The 21,508-nt window shown below is 55.2% G+C and overlaps 1 protein-coding gene across 2 annotated transcripts; it reads right to left on the bottom strand.

The window, feature by feature from the left end:
- Positions 1-1,228: 1,228 nt before the first annotated feature.
- DRP2 (dystrophin related protein 2) lies at positions 1,229-16,418 on the bottom strand. 2 transcript variants are annotated; one of them, XM_082062125.1, is made up of 22 exons: positions 16,285-16,418; positions 15,321-15,477; positions 14,083-14,203; positions 13,447-13,715; positions 12,740-12,886; positions 12,150-12,228; positions 10,894-10,954; positions 10,452-10,513; positions 10,099-10,173; positions 9,287-9,488; positions 8,995-9,080; positions 8,103-8,260; positions 7,796-7,962; positions 7,365-7,476; positions 6,834-6,970; positions 6,479-6,544; positions 5,624-5,689; positions 5,183-5,326; positions 4,651-4,888; positions 4,384-4,504; positions 4,147-4,233; positions 1,229-3,359 (listed from the first exon to the last, which is right to left on the bottom strand). In XM_082062125.1, exons 1-22 carry the CDS (start codon positions 16,329-16,331, stop codon positions 3,340-3,342), a joined length of 2,622 nt encoding a protein of 873 aa, XP_081918251.1. In that variant the 5' UTR covers positions 16,332-16,418; the 3' UTR covers positions 1,229-3,339. The 2 variants fall into 2 exon arrangements, with proteins under 2 accessions (XP_081918251.1, XP_081918250.1); XM_082062124.1 differs by having other exon boundaries at positions 1,229-4,233.
- Between the last annotated feature and the right edge of the window lie 5,090 nt (positions 16,419-21,508).

The following is a 21,508-nucleotide window of genomic DNA, read 5'->3' on the forward strand; positions in this document are numbered from 1 at the left end:
CATCCAGGGAAAGGGGTAACGCACCCCCAGGGCAGTGCAGCAAAAGCAGAGAGCTGGGGAATGTGACCCTGGGGTATGGCCAGCCCTGAGCAGAGGGGATGTTACCCATGGATAAGGGAAAGGCTGCTGGACCACTAACAAGGAGGCACAGCACTGGCAGCAGGGCTGCTGTAGCCTGAGAGGGAGCCCCAGGGCTGGAGACTGTCCCTGCAGTGACATGGGAACAAGGCTGTCGCCTTGTCACCACCGGGACCTCCAGCCCTGCTGTGCAGCAGTGCCTGCTGCCTCCCTGTCCAGACTCATTGGCTCCAGCGCCTTTCAGCTGGGCCCTGCTGAGCTTTGCTGGCTGAGAAATAAAAGCTTTTCCTTGGCACCACGTACTGGATTTGTTCCTGGATGGGATCGGCTTTCCTTGATCACAGCCCGCACCCCTTGCCTTGCTCTGTAGCCTGCGGCACAGGGATGGGGATGGGGCATTTTGCTTTATCCTTGAGAAGGGGAGTTTAAGAGGCTGCATTTCACTCCCATTTAAGCTCCTGAATCTCTCCTGTGTGAGAAAGTCCCTGCAGTAGCACCATATCAGACCTTTTTTCCAGCACCATCGGCCCTTCCAGGCAGTGGTTAGAGCAGATCCAGCCCTACAAGGATCAGTCGTGGGCAGGCTTCACCACCAGCTGAGGCTGGGCTGCACCCTGCGTGTTGGGGAGGACCTGAGAGCCCCCAGCCTTACCCTGGGCCAGTCCTCAGCTGAGCCCCTCGCTGCGCCACGGAGACATGGGCAACTTGGGCAGCTTTTGGTGCAGGGACACCTGTGGGCACTGGAGACATAAGAGGGCTACAGGGAGAATGCACAGAGAGAAGACTGCCTGCCCAGCATCTCACTGCTGCCTACATCCTTCCTGGGGCTGAAGGATTTCCTACGGCAGAAGTTCCTGGGTGAGGAAAAGGGACTGGCCCCACAGCCCCTGTCCCAGCCTTCAGGCTTCTGCGTAGCCCTGAGGAAGGGGGTAAAGAAAGATGGTGGTCAGAGGACACACCTGTGCCTGGGGAGCCCAGAGCTTTGCTCACACCTTCTGCTCCACCTTAAACAGTGTGGACAGCCAGTGTGACACAGGGCCACCTGCATCCCAGCAGCCCTGCAGGAGCAGTGCCAGGTTGGCACTGCGCTGGGAGCTGCCCTGACTCAGCTGAGCTGCACAGATAGAAGAGGCCAGAGCACCAAGCCAGGTCTCAGTACAAATACAAATTTATTCTCTTTCCAGAGCAGAGATGTCGCGAAGCAGCGAGGTCAGCAGCATCACAGCACATGGTTACCAGAGCATTAGCCAGCCTGCTCCCCTCCCTGCTGCATCCCGGCTCCAAACGCAGCCCGAGCACCCAGCCTGGCTGCTGCTGGTCCCCACACCCTGGCACCAAGGCTCTGCCCTCATCCTGCCTTTTCCTTTCTCCAGCTCCCCCCAGCTGGGTACTCCTGACCTCCTCCTCAAGCCAAAACCTTGCTCCTCCCCATGCTCCCACCATCCTGCCTCTGGGATAACAGGAGAGTCCAGCAAGGTCTCACCGGCTGGCGTGTGTTCCTTCCCCATGGTCAAACAAGCAGCCTGACACACAGCGTGTGTACAGCCAGCCCAGCACCAGTGCCACCGCTGGTGTCCCGCCTCTCACCCGGCTGTGAGAGGGGACAGCAGGGACAGCAACCCCCATGGCTGCTGGTGGACACAGCAGCACAGGACCCCCAGTGCCCAGCCAGAAGGCTCCGCTGCCAAAACCCCAGTGTGGGTGCTGCTTTGCACCCCTGCCAGCACACTGAAGACAAACACACAGCTCTGTCACACATGCTGCCTTGTCCAGACCTCCCCAAACAGCTCGCCACTGCATCCCATCCCAGCCAGTGACAACAGCCCTATCCCTGTCCACGCTGCAAGCCCTGTTTTGGGCAGGATGCTTCACACTGGCGTGCAGCCCTGCCTGCACCCTGCCCTGTGGGCTCAGGCATCTCATCCCTCCACAGCCTGTGGCCCCAGAGCAGCAGGGCCACCTCAGCCTCTGCTCTGGAGCACCCCACAGCACCTGACTCTGCCTTTTTCTCGACATAACACGGCATGAGACAGCCAGCCCAAGAGAGCCTTTGGGATCAGAAGCTGATACCATGCTACCCTGCCAACTTGCAGAACAACCTCCTTCACTGCAGGCAGGACTTGCCTGCTTCCAGTGAGTGCCTCTGGCCCCTTGGCCCAGCTCAAACCAGGGACAGAAGCAGGGCAGGTACTCCTTGGGGGTGGCAAGGAGGTACACTGCCTGTCCTGCTGCCCTCCTGCACCACTGCACTCCTGCATCACAGCCCAGCAGCCTGGTGGCCCCAGGGCTGGAGAAACCTCATCTGCAGCACTATGGGGACGGGTGGCTGCAGGAGCCCAGGCTCCCCAGGGATAGAGCTGGGTCCAGGCAGGACAGGCCCTCTGTGCCACGGCGAAGGCACAGCTCCCCAGGAAACCAGGCGGGACGGAGTACCTGCTGCTGGTCCAGCCCTTTGCTGAGCTCGCCTCGCAGCAGCCCTGCTCCACAGCAGCTCCAGCAACAGGGAAGGTGCTGGTCCCTGCAGGAGCAGATGTAGGGCAGAACTGAAAGTGAAGGGCACCTGCACTTACAGTATTAGAATTTAATGGAGTGAGTCCATGAAGAGTATTTAAGTACAGAATATATATATATAATATATATAGAAATATATGCAAATTAAATTATAAGGCTCTGTTATAAAGATCCTCTCAAGATAAGGCTACTAGCTGGGCTGAAGCTCTAACATGGACTCATCCCTACTCCATAAACCTCACAGACTCTACCCACCAGACAGTATGTGCCTGGCTGGCTGCGGAGCCCTGGGTGGCAGAGAGAGTTCAATCCGTAAGGCTGGCAGCTGGATGCTGTTAGAAAGAGTTCTTTTAAAAACTGCGTGGCTCCAGGAGTGTTTTGATGCCCATAAACCCGGAGGGCCACTGAGCAAAACTGAAGAGGAGCGGGATGCTGAGTTCTGCACCCCCTGAAACCATGAGTGCCAGAGGGGACAAGCAGCTTTCAGAGCTTCATTTCTTCTGAACCTTTCCACCCAGGTTTGGACACTGTGGCTGAGTGACTGAGCCAGCCTCCTGGGGAGCCCACAGTCCTGCTCCTGCATGACCTATGTTCCCCTGAGATCTTCTGGAGCTGGCAAGCATCCTGCACGATCAGCTCGCAGGGAGTCTGTGTGAGGTCTGCTGCAGCATGGGGAGCAGGGCAGGGAGAGGAGAGGGAGGAAAGCAGCCAGGTAGCTGGTTAGGAAAAGCCTCTTGCTCACAGGAGATGTTAGATAAGGGAAGTCATACCTGAAAGAGAAATGGAGAGGTCAGGAAAACAGGACCTGGAGCCACCTGGTTAGAACAGGGCTGCTGCAGAGCCAGGAGAATCCTGCTCAGGGATGGCAGAAAGTGGGCAGGAGTCTGCATGGGCAGAAAGGGGAGCTCTGCCCCACTTTGTGTTAGTGCTGGCACCAAGCAACGTCTCTCCCTGGCACATGCGTGGGCAGCCCGGCTGAGGGACCGAGTGCTACTCCTGGGCTGGAGCACAGAGGGGCAGCAGAAAGACCAACACCAAAACCCACTAGGCAAGTGAAGCACCATCCACACAGGCATCCCCAGTCCCCATCCCCACTGGGAAGAGCTGTCCATGAGCATATAGGGGAGGATGCACCATCGCTTCCATTTCACCAGGTAACTGGGGCCTTTATCTCTCCTGGAGAGGGGTCTGGACAGGGATGAAGTGAGGAGGTGGATCAAGATGATCATGGCAAACTCGATGCTGGCAGGTCTGTCCATCTTCTCAGTGAGGAGTCCTGTGGAGTGCAGCCTTGCAGCTCCTCTGGGGGGATCCAGCTGGTCCGTACTCTTGGCAGCTCTGATCAACTCTCCTTACAGTTGTGAAACCTCCTCCTCAGCCCCTCTGCACCCAGGACACACACCAGTCCCAGCAGTACAGTGGCAGCAGAGCCCTTGGCTGCAGGTGCCGTGGAGGATCAGCCATCGCAGGGAAGCTGGGGCTGGGGCAGGGCTCCATGGGGAAAACCTCATCTGAGGGAGCAGTACGAGGCCAGAGAGGGAGATTTCACTCGAGTACCTCGAGAGTTGGGGAAGGCGCTCCGCAGCTTCTCCATGATGTCTTCCAGGCACATGCTGACTTCCTGGCTTTTGGCTTCCACCTCATCTGCAGCAGGAAAGAGGACACAGGGTGAGCAGGCTCTCTGGGCATCCACCTCACCAGCCAGCATTTCTGCAGGATCACAGGGTGCGGATAGCTTCCCACAGCATCGGACCAGGAATGGAGACAAGAGCTCCATCCAACTCCAATCCCCACCTGCAGCTTCGGTGTCAGGGGTGTTGTGCTCTTTTTCCTTTGCCTGGCTGCTTTCAGACTGATGAGGGGATGAAGCCAAGGAAGAGGCTGCTGAACCATTGCCATCTGACTCTGCTGGCGGCTGGAGAGAGAAAAAGGGGATTGTCACAATCCTCTGTCCTTGTCCACACCTGCTTCTGACTATCCCTTTGTGCCACTGCCCCAGCTCTATTATTGCAAAGTCCACCCCAAGGATGGGATTTCCCCAGATCCTTGCTCTGAGAGTACCTGCAGCAGCAGCTCCCTCAGTCGGTGCAGCTGGGACTCCAGCTGCTTGTTGTGGTCCTCCAGGATCTGCATGCGGGTCTCCAGGCGGCTCTTGTGCTGCCGGAGGATTCGTGCTTCTGCCAGGAGTTCATCATTTCGTGGGTCTTGCACTGATTTGGGGGAGCCTGTAGCCAAGGTTGGAGACTCCACTGCTTCATCATGCTGCCATTTCAAGCGTCTCAGCTCTCCCTGAAGGATCCTGCAAGATATCCTAGGTCAGCATCACCACCCTCCTTTCTAGGGACTGCTTGAACACCCAGCAGCTGCACACTGGGAATGGCCCAGGACTCAGAAACAAAACACCACTGGAGGAGGTGCTCCTATGAAAGCTTTAGGGCTCAGCCTAGACACCCTCCAAACCAGCCCATTCAGCTCCTCCGATCCCCATCTTCAGCCCCAGCAGCCATCCCCTGGCTCCACTCTGAGCTCTACCAGGCTTTTCCCTTTCTCCTTCGCCTATAGGCCCCACTTTCAGAGTTGTCCATGCCTCTACCTGTTTTCATCCTCTAAGTGCGCCAGGATTCTCTCCAGCTCTCCCTTGTCATCCATGTTGAGGCCTCCTGGAACCTGTTGGCCACCCCCAGGCTCTCGGTCGGTGATGGGGCTGGAATGGCGCAGCAGGTACTGGTCCTCATCCCTGTTGCAGCAGGTAGAGAAACACCTTAATGAGGAACATCAGTCTCACGGGACTCACATGCCCTTGGGGAAGGACAGCCTGGAGGGAGGTGTTTTTGCATGGGAGCTTGTTCTGGCTGCTCCAGGTCTAAAGCTCAGAAGCAGCTCAGCACACCTGGGTAGCTGGAGGTTGCCAAGAGCCTCAGACTCAAAGCAGTGGGGAAGGAAAACATTTCTGTGCCCTGGCTGGCCAGGGACAGAGTCACAGGATCCCTGACTAAGTGGGAGGTGAGGGGGAGCGAAAGGGGGCAGAACTCACAGACTATCATCAGGGGACAGGCTGTCACTGAAGAAGGAACAGTTCTGGCTTTCCATCTCTGCAAGCCTGGAGGAAAAAGAAACAGGTTGAGAAACGGTCAGAGACACCATGAATGTCTGCTAAATGCACCCTGCTCACAGCAGCCCCTGCAAGAACCCTCTCTGGCAGGTCTCCCAGCTGGCCTGTACCAGTCTGCCCTTCTTCACAGGCTCTAGAGAGTTTTGTCTTTTTTAAAAACAAGAAACTGCTGCTTTGGGGTGACAGTCTCTGGAATAAAGGGCTGCTGCCATGCATCTGCTCAGTTTCCTCTCGCCTAAGTGAAGTTAAGGGGTGAAAGCTCCAGCCTAGGGCCTGAGCTACAGGCTCCCTGTGCTCCTCAGGTCCCTGCTCTGACTGGACCCGTGGTGAGGGCAGAACCATCACAAAGCACAAGGCAGCAGCAACGGGAAGCAAGCAAGCAGCACTGGTGAGTGAACAGGCAGAGCACTGAGGGATCTGTCTGGTGAGAATCCAACCAGCAGCTCATACTGGGAAGAGCAGGAAGGTACATGGAGGCTGCACTTCATCACTCAGACATCTGCTGTCAGATGCATGGTGCTTGCTGCCAATTTGTGTGACATCAGCTGTGTCCCAGGCAGGAGCAAGGTGGTGCAGGCAGGTCTGACTGGCCCTGCAGCTGCGTCTTCCCCAGGGCACGGCAGCCTGAGCCATGGCAGCCAGCCCCTGCCTGCCAGGCAGCACACTGGGAAGCATGGATGGGGCTGTGGGCACACCACGCGTCTGCCCCCAACCCCCCCACACCCATGGGGATCACACTCCATGCCCTGGCTTGACAGGGGTGCCCGGTGGTGGTACCTGCTGGCAAAGTGCTCGATCCTGGAGTGTGTGTCAGCGTGTGGTAACATCGGGGAGGAGGCTGGTCTGAAAGAGACACACACTGGTCAAAAAGGCTTGGCAGTCCTTGCTCAAAGCTAGGGCTTGAATAGGCTGCCCTGGTCTCACCTGGGCTGAGAAGAGCCAGGGACCAGCTGGAGAGAGAGACTGAAATCTCTGTTCCTCCAAAAATTAGGTGCTGTATCACCACCAGAGCAAGTGCCCCCTGTAGCCCTCCCACAGGAGCCCTGTCTCACAGCTGAGATGCTGCTTCCATTCGTGGAGCTCACGTATCAGGCAGGGTTGAAAGGCACAGTGTGGGGCTCAGCCAACTCACGTCTCAGAGAAGTCAGCCTCGAGTACGGACTGGACAGGCAGGTAACCTCTCTGTGGATGCTTGCTGAAGTACTGCTTGGACCGGAACTTGTTCTTCAGCGTTGTAGCGAAGTCTCTCATGTTCTCACTGGATGTGGTCTGCAGAGACACAAACAATTACAAAGGTGCTGCTTAATGAAAAGCAGAGTGCTACAGGTCAGCATCCTCAGGAAAGAAGTCCCTTTAGGCTGGGCACAAGTTACGTGGTGGAAGGGGCAGACACAGCTCAGGAAGCCAGGAGGGTACATGGCAGCCCTGTCAGCCTGTCATGGGGCTTGGCACAAGCCAAGCTGGGAATCGGTGGATGCTATACATCCTGCTCACCATGAGCCCCAGAATAGCAGGGACACAGACAGCAGAGGGCATGCAGAGGGGATCAAAAGCATATAAGGGATCCACTTTTGGGGCTGCACCAGCATAAACGTCACACGGCTGCTGCAGTCGATGGGGATCTGCTCTGAGCTAAGACCCTCCCACCAGCCCAGCTCTGTACCGGGGTGTAGTACTCCATGATGGGGTAGTGCAGCTTGTTGCCCTTGCTGGCTCGTCCAGTGAGGAAGCAAGTCTGGCAGATGTCCACATTGAACTGCTTCAGGCTCCGGTACCTGGAGAGATCAAGAAGCCATAGGGAGGCAGTGAGAGTCAGCAAAAACACATCATTTTGGAGCCAAAGGAGAGCCCAGCAGGGAACAGAGGTTGTCTGGTCTGTGTCACTCTCACACCCTGCTGAACCCACAGTGCTGATGGCTGAAGTCCCCAGAAAAGCATCCTGCTCCTTCCCCACTGCTGTCACCTGGTCTGACCTGCCTGAAACACCGCTGCAGAGTTCTAGCTTCCCTCAATAGCACAGAGCAAATTCAGCTCCCTCCTGCAGGACACTGTGCATTTCCCTTGGGGACCAAGGTCCCATATCACAACCCCTACCTGAAGCCTTTGATGGGGCACTGCCGGCAGACAGAGCACTTGGTCTGGTGCTTCACCTGCTCTGCCATGGTGACCCGGTGCAGCACGGCCAGCCACACCATGGACTGCGGCTCCAGGTTGGCCCACTCCAGGAACTGGGACACCTCGATGGCGGGCTTCCCATTGCTCTGGGGAGTGGAGAGAGAAAGAGGTTGTTCAAAGCTGGGACACAGCTGTGATGGGGTGCAAGCCCCTTGCCACCTGTGGGAGCCTCTCCCTGGTGTGGCTGCTGCAGAGGGGACAGCACAGGCCATGGCATCCTACTCACAAAACGGAAGCAGCTGCGGATGCTGGGCTCCACGTTGCTGCCCCCGAACGCTGCCACCTCTCCCAGCTGGCGTGGGACCTGGATGGCCTCGTGGAGCAGGACGCCAAGGTGCCGCTGGTCACACAGTCCCCCAGCATTCGCCACTTGGCTGAAAAGATCTGCCGGCAGGACAGACACACAGCCCTGTTAGAGACACGGCTGATGCCCCGATGCACTGGGCGGGATGCAGGAGTTGGGGAGCGGTGTGTGGATCACACCAAGGGTCCCGCTGCCTGTCTCTGCCAGGGAGCTCAAATAAGCGGGAAAAACTGAGCTATGGTTAAATAACCTTTACTGGTGTCCTTCCAGCTCCCAATAACCAGGAATTTTGAGTCTTCTTGAGACAGAGGTTACTTGCATCACTTCTTTAATGGCCACAGCTGGCTTGTCCTCTAGGAATCTGCCCAATCCCTTTATTTAACCCCTTGGTGCCTCCTATGCTAACTTCTCTGCAGTATCCCATGGCAGAGAGTACCAAGGTTAAAACATAGTGAGGGAAGTGACTTCCTTTAATCTGCCTAGAAACTATTTCCCAGCCATGCACCTCCAGGGTTCTTCCTTCTGGGAAGCACTGGACAAGTTGCCCGTTTGCCTTTGCTGCACTGTTCCTTACAGTGCCATGCAAGAAAGATCACTGCAGCACCAGTCAGTCTGCAAAAATGCATCCTAATTTAGGCAGCGTAGGCTTGGGGAGGGAAGGAGAGGTGGCAATGCAAGCAAATTAGTCACTGTAGAAAAGCTGTTTCTTTGCTCTTTCTGGGCAAAGAAGGGCTATGCCAGGAGACAAAAGCACTCCTGCTTTCCGTACGTTACTCCACACCAGGCCCTGGGGGAGGGAGACAGGGGGACTCACACTGAAACTTCTCCTTGACCTCTGTCCCGCACAGACATGCAATGCCCGTCTTGAAGGAGAGAGCCCTCATCTTCCCACTGCGACCACTGCAAGGTGAGATATTGCACAGGTTTGCAAATGTTTTGGAGTTTTTTTTTAATGCAGGGGGGTCAGCAAGGCAAACCTGTGCCAGGCAGCCCCCTCACTCATAGCCAGGGCCTTCTTGCAGCACTGCCAGCTGGAAAAGCAGCACGGAAGTTTCCTTCCAAGCATGGCAGCCCCACAGCTCAGGGAGACACTGGGGGACTGGTACCTGTCAAAGACATTCAGCAGCCAGTTGAGGCTCATGTCCACGCAGAGCGGCACGTTCACCAGGATGCCCCGCTCCTCCTCCAACCTCTCGTAGAGGGCGGTCAGGCAGTGGATGACCTCCACCACGTCCATCGCCCGGTCGCTGGGCTGCAGGTCATGCTCATTGAAGATTTCCAAGGCTGTGGCGAGGGTGACCATGTCCACTGCACAGAAAGCACAGGCAGAGGGATCAGAGGCAGAGAGGGAAACAGGAGAAGTAAGAACCAAGAGCAGGGAAGACACAGCCCTGACCTGAAGCACGCATCATGTTGAACTCCTATCGCATCATATTCACCTTGCTACTAATCCCTGTTCTAACTGGAGTTTTACTAAGAGTGCAGAAGTCAGGTTTATTGGCTCCCTTCCTCTTCTTTAAAGCAGTGGAGCCCTCTGTGCCCCCACCAGCGAGGCTGGTTTCTGCTCCATGTCACATCCATGGCTTCTCCAGGCTCCCTTGGAGCTGCTGGGTGAGCCCGTGCCTGATCCAACAGCTTTGTAACTCTGAGCTGGACCATGTTGTTCTCAAATCCCCTTGACTAACCCCTGCCCTTGAGGCATTTCCACCCTAAGCCTGCAAAGAAAGGTGCTGATGCAGAGACCTCGCAAGTGGATTTGCTCAGCTTTCCAGCCACAGGCTCATCTTCCTAACGCCTCTTGCCTCAGCTACCTGTCCCCTGGTGGGCTCCTGCCTTTGATGTGCTGATAACAGCTTGTATCAGTTTAATGCCTTTATCGAGGGAGACACAGCAGGAGGGAAATACTTTTCGCACTCACATCTCAGGGCTTTTTGCACCCGTCGCAGCTTCATAGCTGTCCGATACGCTGAGAATTTGATGTTGTTCAAATCAGCTGCAAGAACATAGGAAAAGAATAATAAAACCACAGCTCGACATCCTTATCTCCAGGGCAGGAAGCAGCAGTTGCAGCTCCCAGATATCTGCCCCACCAGCAGAAGTGGAGTACATATGGCAGGAGGAGGGGCAGAGCCCTGCGGGCAGCTGCACCCCATTGCTTTGGGGGGGCCCTGTGCCATGGGGGGGAGTGGGTGGGCTGAGGGGATCTCACACTGGTCCCCACGCTGCAAAAAGGGGAATGCAACTCAAATGGTTTTGTGGCAGACTCCTTACCCAGCGTCTGGTACAACTCCGTCATCTTCGGGTGGTCCCAGCATGTTGTCTGGGCCTGGTGGCTGGAAGGAAAACAGAAGTAAAATGAGAGTCAAGTTGTGAATGAAGCAGCTGCCATGAGAGATTAAAAAAAGGACCTTGCCAGCCTTGGGATTGAGTCCTCCAGTGCCTGCAGACACTGGGGCTGCTGCATTCCAGTAAGCACATTCCCCAGCCACAGCAGCATGGTAGAAGATGCTGCCAGCCGCCCCTCCTTCCAGCCAGTGTCCCCACTCATCAGCGGACAGGGAAAGCCTGGCTCTGCTGGGCTGGGGGTGACATGCTTTGCTGGAGGTCAGTGCTCAGACCAGTCCACTCACTGCTCCCCACTCCTAATTGGTCCCCAGCTCCTGTTCCCACTGCGGTAGAGAAAACGCTGGGCTATGGTGGGGAGCACACTCACTTGATGTAGTATGGCACTTTGTTGGGGGAAATGGCTCGCTCCCAGGGGACCTGGACAGAGGCTGCAAAGAGAGACAGATAGATGTCAGATCAATGCCAAATGCTCCTTTAGGTTGATGCTCTCCCTGGTGAAAGCCCAGTGGGACTGTGCCAGCAGGTGGGTGCCCCTGAGGAGGCTGTGCCTTCCCAGATCACCAGCTGGGGGTGCTGGACCAGGCAAATGGATGCTGCCTATAAGAGAGGCACAAGACTGCGGTTCTTGTCAGAGGGGTCTTGCCCCTCTTGAGACAGAGTCTCTGAATCTGGCCGAGCTCACAACTCAGGAAGAGACAACTCCTGATGTTTTTGGTGATGCCCAAGACAACACTGTGGTCACCAGTGGGCAGGGTTCACAGCAGCTGGGATTCGGGCACACACACAGCACTGCCTGTTATGTCCAGGTTTGGCAGCCACAGCAGCTGCTGTTCCCATTACTCATGCTCTGTGTGTCAGCTGCAGTATCTTGGGAAGATGAGGATGCATCCCATACCAGTTGCCTGCCACCTTGTGTTTATTTTCTAGAGGAGGAAAGTCCTTTTATGACCCTCAGTTATTTTCCCTTATCAATTCCAGCAACTGGAGAAGTTGCTCTTCCTTTCAAATGGGAGGATATGGTCTGGAGAGAAACAGCCCAACAAACCCCACTGACATCAGGAGACCCTGCAGGGCTCAGCACTTCAAAGGACAGACCCCAGACTTTGGAGCACAACCTGCTGCCTATCCTCTGCAGGCCTCAGAGTCAGCAGCAGCTCAGCTCGGTAGGAACAGCATCCCTCTGCCTTGCCTGGTAAATGAAAATCCTCTTAATATGCACGCTTTTGGCCTCCAAATGACTAACACAGGATATAGGGGACTGTGTTTTTCTGCCATCTGCTGTCTTGCCCACCCAGTCCCTGAGGCTGGCACAGTCCCAGTATCACCTGGGAGCTGCTGCTGCAAGTGTCACAGCTCTGCGCTCTGAACGGGAACCGCACTCCATGTCCCACCCTTGGTCCCACAAGGTGAGGTAGCACAACCCTAACTTTGGGACATGCCTCCTGCTCTGGTTCCTGTGCCCCAGACACTGGCCTGGACCCTTTTCTAGCTGTGTGCGTGGCTCTGGGCACTCTGTGCTCAGCAACGGGACTCTGCACCTCATTCTCTGGTGCCACAGCCCATGCTAAGCCACCCTGCAGTGGCAGCCCCACGGCAGGAGGGCAGGAGGACCCACTCACGTACAGGAGAGGAAGTGCTGGGAGCCTGGTCCGAAGTCCCGGTGGGCATCTTGGAGCTGCTTCAGACGTTCGTTTATGGAAGCCTGGAGAACAGGACAGGAGAATTCAGTGGCAGCCCATCAGGTATTTCAGATTGAAGCCCCATTCAGAAAGGCTTGTGGATGGACTCAGGCATGCCCCAGCATACAGCTCCTCTTCCTTCCTTGCCTGCCTCCGTATTTGCATTCCCCAGTCTGCTCAGCCCTCTACAACTCCTACCACAGGCTGAGGCTGCACAGGCCACAGCTCTAGATCACCTGTATCCATATTTTCACAGACATCAACAAAGCTACAGCTGGTACTGACACCCCCATCAGATCCTGATTCTCCTCAGAAAGCATCTTTTGTTCCTCCCCTTGCTCAAGACCTCTACAGGTTTACCAGCCACTTTCCTCACACTGAACTGATGCTCTCCTCCTCCAGAAACACCAGCTATACCATCCCTGCTATGCCAAGCGCTAATTTATCATCCTTGAAGCTCAGCAGTGACAGCCCTTTCCCTGGGTCCTCTCATCTGTGGTTCATTTGCGGTGCTTGGTCCTGACTCCTTCCCACCTGCAGCTGCTTCCAGCGCATGTTGATCTGCTCCAGGGTACGGGAGTTCTCCATGGACAGGTGGACATCTGAGATGGCAAGCTGGTGTGCAAGATCATTGACCGCTTTCACCCCATCCTTCATGGGGGAGAGCTCCTCTTTGAACAGCTGGAATCCGGTGCCCGGAGGAACAGGCACAGGGCAGGGAAAGAAGGAAAAGAAGCAGGGGAGTGATCAGGACTTGGATCCAATTCCTTTGCTACAAGCTAGGGTGGGCTTCTGGCTGGTATGATACTGCTAACTAACCTTCCCACAGGGTACCTTAGTGGGAAAATGGAATCAAATGGAATCAAATTAACAAATAAAGAAGGAAGCAAACAAAACCACCAAAAACCCCCCACACAGAAACCCAAAACAAAGCAGCCAAGCTGGAGAGTACTCAAATCTCCTGAGAAGCAGGATGTGGCTCATCTATGCTGAGCCACTGTACCTGTGTAAGGTCTGTACCATGACAAGGTGCTCAGCATAGCTGATTGCTCAGGACGCTGTGGGCCAAATCCACCCTCACAGTGCTAGGGAGCTGTCACAGGGAGGACCTGGTCCCTGAGACCCTAAGTGATGAGGTTGCATTGGACTGAGCAGTCAGGAGGAGCAGCACTACTCTCCTGGGAAGCAGCATCTCATCACCTCTGGGGCCAAGGCTGATCCCTTCTCAGAGCCAGAAGTACCTTGGTCGACTGGATGTGCTCTGGCAAGGAGTCAATGAAGAGGTCCCCAATGGGTTCCCAGGTTTCATGCACACTTTCAGCCTGGTCCAGTGTGGTGCTGAGCTCCTCCATGGCCCCTTTAATCTCTATCAGCTGCTCCAGTGTCCGCTCGATGTGACGGTGCTGGTCCACGCACCGGGCTGTGAGCTTCTCCCACAGCTCACTGGCCACGTTTGCCTGCTTCCAGACAAAGCGGCTGATGTTTTGGATGCGGTGCCGAGGAGAGACATCTGTGAAGGCAAAGCAGAAGGGGAACAGAGAGCAAAAATGAGACCCCAGCCCAGAGGAGAGTGGGCAACAGCTGGAGGAAAGACAGGGAAAAGAGAGATTTAAAAATCCAGGGAAAACTGGAAAAAGGGAGGGAAACCAAGTGATAACAGTGTGGATCTCTGCACCAGCTCCTCTAGGTATCCAGCCTGCTCTGCACCAGTCTGAGCTTCAGCCAAAGGACTGGAAACAGCCTGGTGCATGATGGCACTAGGCAGAGTGCTGATGTGCTGCTTTGTGCCACACCAACCACCTCCAACTCCACCCTCTCCAGCCCAGACCAGGAGGAACTGTGCTACGGGAGAACAGGGAAGGGGAAGCTCCACAGACCTTTGCTTTCTGAAGTTGGTTCTTCTAATTCCTCAAATGGATGCTGGGAAAGGAAAGCCTGTGCTGACTCCAGGACAGAGTAAATGTATGGTCCCCGAGACTTCACTTCTTCCATGAAAGCCTGGAGAGCAGAGCACAGAGATCAGACAGCATGCTGCGCTGCAGAATCATGCCCCTGCTGCCCCCTCGCCAAGTGCTGCAGTGATATATTCACTCCAGGGCCCAAACCTCAGTGAAGACACAGAGAGAAGTTAACAGAGTAATCTGTTTGCAGTTTGGGGAAGGAATGACCAACTGCAAGAAGGTGGCTCCTGCAGAGGTCTGGACTGCAGCTTTGCAGGGTGTGTTAAGCCAAGGCCGTGCAAGAAGAATTGCTTTATTGATGATGATTTCAGAGACACTGCTTAGACGCTCCTCACTCCTGCAGCAGGAGCATGGTCATGCAAACAGTCCTTCCAGCAGCTGTTCAGCAACAGGTCCAGCTGCCTGGGGAGCAAGGAGGGGGCAGCAGGATGCCTCAGAGCAGCACATCTGCGAAGGCAGGCTTCAGAGGCAGGCTGGTTTAGGATGTCCTCTCCTCCAAATGCAGCAGCCCACTGGTGCTGTCTGCTGGATTGGCTGTGTGCGTGTGGGGAAGTGAACAGCTCCAGTGAGGATGAGGGACAGCAACAGTAAGCAATGGTTTAATTTTGTTTTCAAGGTAAAAACAGATGAAGCCCCACAGCCACTGGCAGTGAGAAGGAAATGCTCTGATCAGGGAAGCAGCAACACTGATCTGTCTGGGTTTACCCCAGTTTCAGGTATGTGTTACCGCAGGGATCGCTCATGTCCCGACCACTAGACCACCTTTAGACCAACCAACCTCCTCAGGCCCCAGAATCCCAAAACCAGAGGTCAGTGAGAGGCAATTCCCTTTGTGGCAGAGGTAGGACATAAGGAAGAAACTAGAAGTGACAGGGTGCCATCACCAGCTAAGACACCTCCAGATGACTTGAGGCCGTAATACAGAGGTATTGCCTAAAACCAGATGAGTTCTCGCTGTCACATACCTTAGGTATTTGCTATGGGACTGGTGCTGTGCCTGTCCATGGGAAGCAGAGATGGAGGTGGGCAAGGGCTGGTGCACTCACAGGCTGGGGACATGCGCAGTGACACAAGGTGGGGGTCCCAGGCAGGGCTGCCCACCTGCAGCTCATCTGAGCAGCGACCAGTGGCAGGGGAGGCACAAGAGAACGTACCGCATGCGTCTCCTTTTCCTGCTGCACCAGGAGGACATCGCCCCGCAGGGGCAGCTGTGCCGAGAGCTCCTCATCCTTCTGCCCAAGCCAGTCTATGATCTCTTGGAGGGGCACCTGCAGCTTCCCACTGTGATCAGAAAAGGCCTCCAGCCGAGCCCTGGCAGGAGAGTGAGGACAGCAGGACGGTGGTCAGACGGACAGGAGAAAAGCAGGTTACCTGGGGAGGCACAGCACCACGGCTGGGGTGGTGACCCTGCCACCCCCAGAAGCCCCCAATGACCAGCAGCATGCCTCAGCATGGGCTCTGTGTGACCCTCGGCCAGCACAGCACAGGTAGGGTGAAGCACAGAGGTGTCAGGAAGAGGAAACTCAGAGGCCCTTCATCACCCTGGAGCCTGGAGCAGAGGACAGTCGCTCTGCATTGCCTGCGGGTCAGGGCTGTACTCTGGCTGGCACAGGGGGCTCGGCTCAGTGTTTACATGACTGGGCAGCTTCCAGGAGCCTTGCATTAGGGCAGCAGACAATTAACACGCCCCAGTTAAGCTCTCTGTCTTGCTGGCGGTGGAGCTGCAGCCTCTGACAGTCTAGCAGGCATGTTCCCCCTGCACGGTGGAGAGAGCTCCCAGCAAAGGGACAAGCACAGAAGAGGTGGTGGCAAGGCCATGGGGCAGAAGGAGACAATCTGCAGAGACAGCAGTGGTGGAGGATGGAGACAGCTGCAGATTCAAGCAGGAGGGAAGGAGGGGAGGGAGAGGAGGATGGGATGGGTAGAAATGGAGGGGATTCTTTTCATCAGAGAAAGACTCTGAGGTCTGTGGACAAGATGGGAAACCGAGCCAAGGTCAAAGTGAATTAATGTGGCTCATTAAACAAAGTTCAAATAAGTTCAAAACCTCCTGACAAGCACAGGCAAGGCTAGAAGGCCAGGCCGGCCCCTGGGCTTGCTCCAGGCAGGGACTCTTACCGAAGGCTGTGAGATTTCTTTTTGATCTCGTTCCAGCAAAGATTCATCTCCAGGGGGGCCTGGGGCCCGGTGGCACCACTCGGGGCCTGGAGTGTCACACACGAAGGTCCTGCACCATCCTGTGAGGCTTCAACCTGAGCAGAAACAGAACCATGCTGCATGCAGAGATCAATGCCCAGTGCTTACAACACTTGCCTGGGGACACCTACCCTGCTCTGTCCTGACCCTGCCTGGCTTTTCAGCCCCCAAGGAGGCTTCCCAGAGCAGTCCGTCAGCAGCTTCAGGGAAGCTCGTGGCTGTGGAGGAAGGATGCAGTGCCAGCTCCAGCAGCACCAACAGCAAAGGTTGGAGGAAGGGCTTACTGCACATCTCCTGTTCTGCAGGACCTCTGTGCTCCTCAGTTATCCAGCAATGAACTTCTCTCACTGCTACATATTAAATCAGAGCTGGTCCTTGTGTGTCACAGTCCCTGCAGGGCTAACGGCAATTTCTTTCAACACCATACAGGATTGCTGTGCTTCAAGTAGAGGCAAGCACCATGGGTCCTGTTGCTCCTTGGGACCAAGGGGACCTGTCAGCCTCCTTTACACCATATCCCCAGTACTGGGAGCTGCCACCTGCTTCTCTACAGAAGCACAAGAATATTTATTCCCTGCCTGCACAGCAAGTCTGAGATGCTGCCTCCCCTCCACAGATGCTGCTTCTCATCTGCACCTCTCCAGAATGAGCAGTGGTGGGAAGGCTGCTCTGAGAGACCGAGGAGCAGATCACAGCAGATCCTAACCCAGCCACTTGAAGGAAGCACACTTGGTACCGTGCCACTCAGCCTGGAAAACTGAGTGCTCATCCCTGGACAACAAATCCTTGGCATATGGGGGAAAGAATCCTCTCCGAAGCCTTATCACTGCATCATGTCCCCGCTCATGATGGCAGCAAAGACATCGTTGCACTCGCTGGCGAAAGCAACACACGCCAGCAGGACTGGAAGCAGGTCACACAGGACGTGGTGAGTGAGAGGGGATTTCCTCTCCAAAAAACATAGTTTGTTGTGCAAAACACACAGACACATTGCATTTCCACAAGTGAGACATCGATGCACTTCGCTGGGGAAATGGCAGCATTTCAATCTAGTGCTGCTTTGATATTAGAGCTCATTTGTGATAATTATCCCCAGGTGATTAATCAACCATAATTAACTGCATTAGCACTTTCTAAACAGCACATACAACAGGCACCCCTTTGCCAGAGAAGGGCAACTGCCTCTGCAGGAAAGCAGCAGCTCTTCCAAGAGGAATGTGCAGATACTTGTTCTGTCCAAGGGCTCTTGGAGGTGTCTGGGGGACAGTCCCAGGGAAGCCAAGGAGAGGAACAGGCAGGAGCAAACCACCAGACAATTAATATGGCCACACAGCTAAAACAATGCCCCTTCCATGCCGGTTCTCAGAGAGAAATCAAATGATCACTGAGACGGGTGCTAAGCTTGCTTCATCTAAAAATACCTAACGCTGGTCTGTTCTCTGCCTCCCCATCCTGCCTCACCAGAAGCATCAAGAAAACACAGAAAACCATCACCCACAGAGTTCACAAGAATCTCGGGGCCATGAACATTAAACCACTCAAGCTAAAACTGCTGCTTGCATGTAGAAAAATCAATACTCTGCAAGTGCACATTGTCATGAAGTGAGTTACCCCACAGTGCTGTCAGGGAACACTCCAGCCCTCCCCGCTACCTCAGGGGATACTGAAGGAGGAGATCAGCTCTACCTGGGTGGGAGTGCAACTGCAGCACAGCTCAGCAGACAACACACTCCTCCCAGCTTTGATTAAGAAGTTAAAAGCTCATCAAGCCTGCAACTCACAGACCTTGCCCAGTAAATAAGCCAGTGCCAGTGGCCAAGCAGGGGCCAGGTGTTGAACATCTGCTCCCCTGGGACAAAACCCCTGCAAGCAAGCAGAGGGAAAGAGAAGCGCTTTCCCTCTGAGCATCCCCTTAAGCATCCCTTCCCCGGAGATGCATATTCCCCCTCCACCCTTGAACAGCTTTCTTTTCAGGTGCAGAACACTCATGCAGGCTCTGGCCAGTCCACCTACCTGTGCTTAGCCACAGATCCACCGCAGGGCCGCTCAGCTTTACCGGAGGAGCGGGCATCGCCTCCCACCCCTCCGGGTGCCGCCAGGCAGCACCCGGCAGGGAAGCAGGCGAGCGCCGTGTGCTGAGCCGAGCCGGGCAGCCCTGAGAACTGACCCCCCAGGAATCTGGAGGGGGGCGGCAGTGCCTCAAAGCCAGCCTCAATCCCAGCTTTGTCCGGTGGCATTCCAGCAGCCTCCAACCTGCTGTAACCCTGGTGGTGCTGTCGAGGCTGCCCACAAAGCACAAAGTGGGCAGAGATCTGCCTGCTGCTGGGCATGGTGGCATGGGAAAGCCCCTTGTGGGATGTTGGCCATGTGAAGAAGGATTGCTCCTGGCCCTGGGGAAGATCCATCTCTGCAAAAGGCCATGCTGGGCTGGGGTGACCAGGAGATACCTTGCCCTCAGATGTTGGAGCACGTGCAGGGCAGACAGGGTGTTTGCCAGGGAAGAGACTCACCCAGGGAATGGTCCCAGGAAGCTTTGGCTACCCAGAGGCAAACAGACAGATCCTTGAGACCTGACCTCTAAGAAGCCAAAGATGTGCTCTTTGCTCCCCGTGTGCCTCAGCACAGATGTTCTCACCCGCCTGGACTGGTTGCAAATTGTTTTTGCCAGAAGGCTCTGGGCAGGCTCCTTCTATCCCCCACAGTCCTGCCGCCCAGCATTGTTTCCATGCTCTCCTCCACCTACAGCAAGGGAATGAAAAGCTCCCTGTATCTCTCCCTCTCTTCCCCTCCTTCCCTGCCTGCACATCTGACCACTGCTGTCTCTCCCTCTGGGGCCAGCACAACCAGCCTCCTCTCCTCACCACTTCCCAGCACCGACAGATGCAGGACCAGCTCCCAGACTGGAGGAAAGGGCTTCAGCAAGGCCAGGGCATGGCTAAGGATGGGCTGTCTGCAGCCTGCAGGGAGCTTTCAGGACAAGCAAGGACAAGAGAGGAAGGCTCTTTCTTAGGTGGCAACACCTACACCTGTGCAAAGGATGGCACAGCAGACCCTTTGGACTAGGTGGACTGTCATTAACCATAGAGCAGCTTGCAGCCAGCTGGTGCATGACACCCAACACACTGATGCCCACACAGTAGAAAGCCAGGCTTAGGCAGGGACTGGGGGAAACCTGTGGTGGATATGACCTGAGCTGAGGAGGCTTGCAACCTCCCAGGTGCCATCCTGCAGCTCAGTGGTGGTGGGTCCCACAGGGCATCCTGCCCCAGCTCCCTTTCCCTCTCCCAGCAAACCCCACAGGGCTCTGGCCCCCTCGTAGAGTGTTGGACTGCTCAGGGCATTTGCCTGCTCATCTCTTTCTATCTCTCTCCCTCCTCGCTTCATCTACTGGGCTGTTCATTAACCACCCATGCACGGCTCAGTAGCAGCTCCCTAACAGCCACCCCAGGGCCAACAAGCCCTGACTCAGCTGCCAAGAACCTGTCCCAGCCACAAGCCTCACAGCCTTGCATGCTGGAGCTGCTCCAGAGACAGCTCTGCCTTCCTCCTGCAGACCAGGGCTCTCTGGGGCAGGATGGGTGCAGGCTGATGGCAAACCACAGCAGAGAGGAGCTCCCAGTTCAGCCTTTGGTCTTTGTGTTTGAAGCATGATGGAAAAGGAAAAGACAGAGCCTGGGACCTCATTTACCCTGGGAACAACACTGCCAGCATCCAAGGAAAACTTTGGCACTGTCCATCAGTCTCCTGTGATGTGAGAGGTACCCTGGGGCCAGCAGTTATAGGCAGCAAAGGTGAAGCCATCCTCTAGCAGAGCCGAGGCAGCGTTTCCCCAGCTTTGCTGTCCTGGGTGACGCGGGACAAGGTGCTAAACCAGCTTGTGACACCTCGGTGCACCGCACGGGCAGCTTTGCTGTCGCCAGCGCACCTTTCTGTTCTCCTCCACTCTGCCCTGCCATTTACCCAGGGATCCCAGAGACCTTCACCTCTCTGTCCACCTTTGGTGAGGAGCCTTGCCTGCTGGTTCAGAGATATTGGGGGAAGGAGGAGGGAGACCAGCAGTGTGAGCACCCACTCTCTGTTCCTCAAGATAACTAGACTAGAAAGAGATCAGGCTCCTCCTCTGCCTTACAGCATTCGCAAAGGGATTATTTCCAAGCAGCTGGAAAGGTTAAAAACCTACGTTTTCTGCAAAAGCTGTTGTTCTTCCAAGTACCCAGGAAAAAAGTAAATCAAATCAAATACACAAGTGCCAGTAACAGTGGCCTCTTCCTCTTTATTTTGAAGAAAGCCTGAACTCCAGCTCTGCAGGTTGTCTCTCTTGCTCTACTTTGGGAAACGATTTGCAGACAAAACGCTCGAGGAGAGCTAAAGCTCTCATTAAGTGCAAGCTGATGCAGGGCTGGAGCTAACAGCTTTCCCTGCCACCAGGAACAGAAGTCCCGGGTTGCTCCACAGACATTTGCAACTGCTGCAAATGCTGCCCTGAGAAAGGCTCCCAGACCCAGCTCTTACCTGAGACAGCGGGTGGGCAGCGCTCCTGTGCTGCACCTGGTCTGTGACGTGCCACTCAGGACATCGTGGGAGGACATAGGGCCATTCCTGCATCACCAGAGGCTGCATCAGAACCAGTGTTCATGGGGACGGAGACAACTCTGGGCACAAGCACCTGAAAAGCAGCGCAACAGTCCCCGAGTTAGCTTGCACATCCTCATGGAGCTGAGCCCCTTCCCAGCTGCCCAGTGTGCTGCCTTCACAAAGGCTGAAGGCTAAAAGGATGCATTTTTAAAAAATATATTTGTACTATGTTGCGATCTTTCTCATCTAAATGCCCAACTCTTTTTTGCATCTAGTTATACAATTTGCTGTAGTGATATACTGTGTTAATGAGTCCCAAAGATCATGATGCATTTTTAAAAAGGGTTTGGTTTCTTGAACTACAGAAGATGTCCATGGTTTAAAGGAAGCGGGGACAGAGGATCTCACTGTCATGACCACGTATGTGAAGACTTAATAGCCATATCCCCATAACAGACAGTATTCTCAAACATTGTTTTTCCTTTTGTGTTCAGGAGGAAAATTGCTGGCAGAACCTCAGTTCCCCATATGTGCTTCTCACACTATCAGATACCTTTTCATGAGTTCTTAC

Source organism: Streptopelia decaocto (genome assembly GCF_964273445.1).
Source record: "Streptopelia decaocto genome assembly, chromosome: 10".
Lineage (NCBI taxonomy): Eukaryota > Metazoa > Chordata > Aves > Columbiformes > Columbidae > Streptopelia > Streptopelia decaocto.

Coding starts and splice junctions, on each gene's coding strand:
- DRP2 (XM_082062124.1), bottom strand. CDS start 16,331: ATGAATCTTTGCTGGAACGAGATCAAAAAGAAATCTCACAGCCTTCG. Junction 9,081..9,286: donor CTGCTGAATGTCTTTGACAG/GTACCAGTCCCC, acceptor CTCACCTTGCAG/TGGTCGCAGTGGGAAGATGA. Junction 6,971..7,364: donor TCATGGAGTACTACACCCCG/GTACAGAGCTGG, acceptor GTGTCTCTGCAG/ACCACATCCAGTGAGAACAT.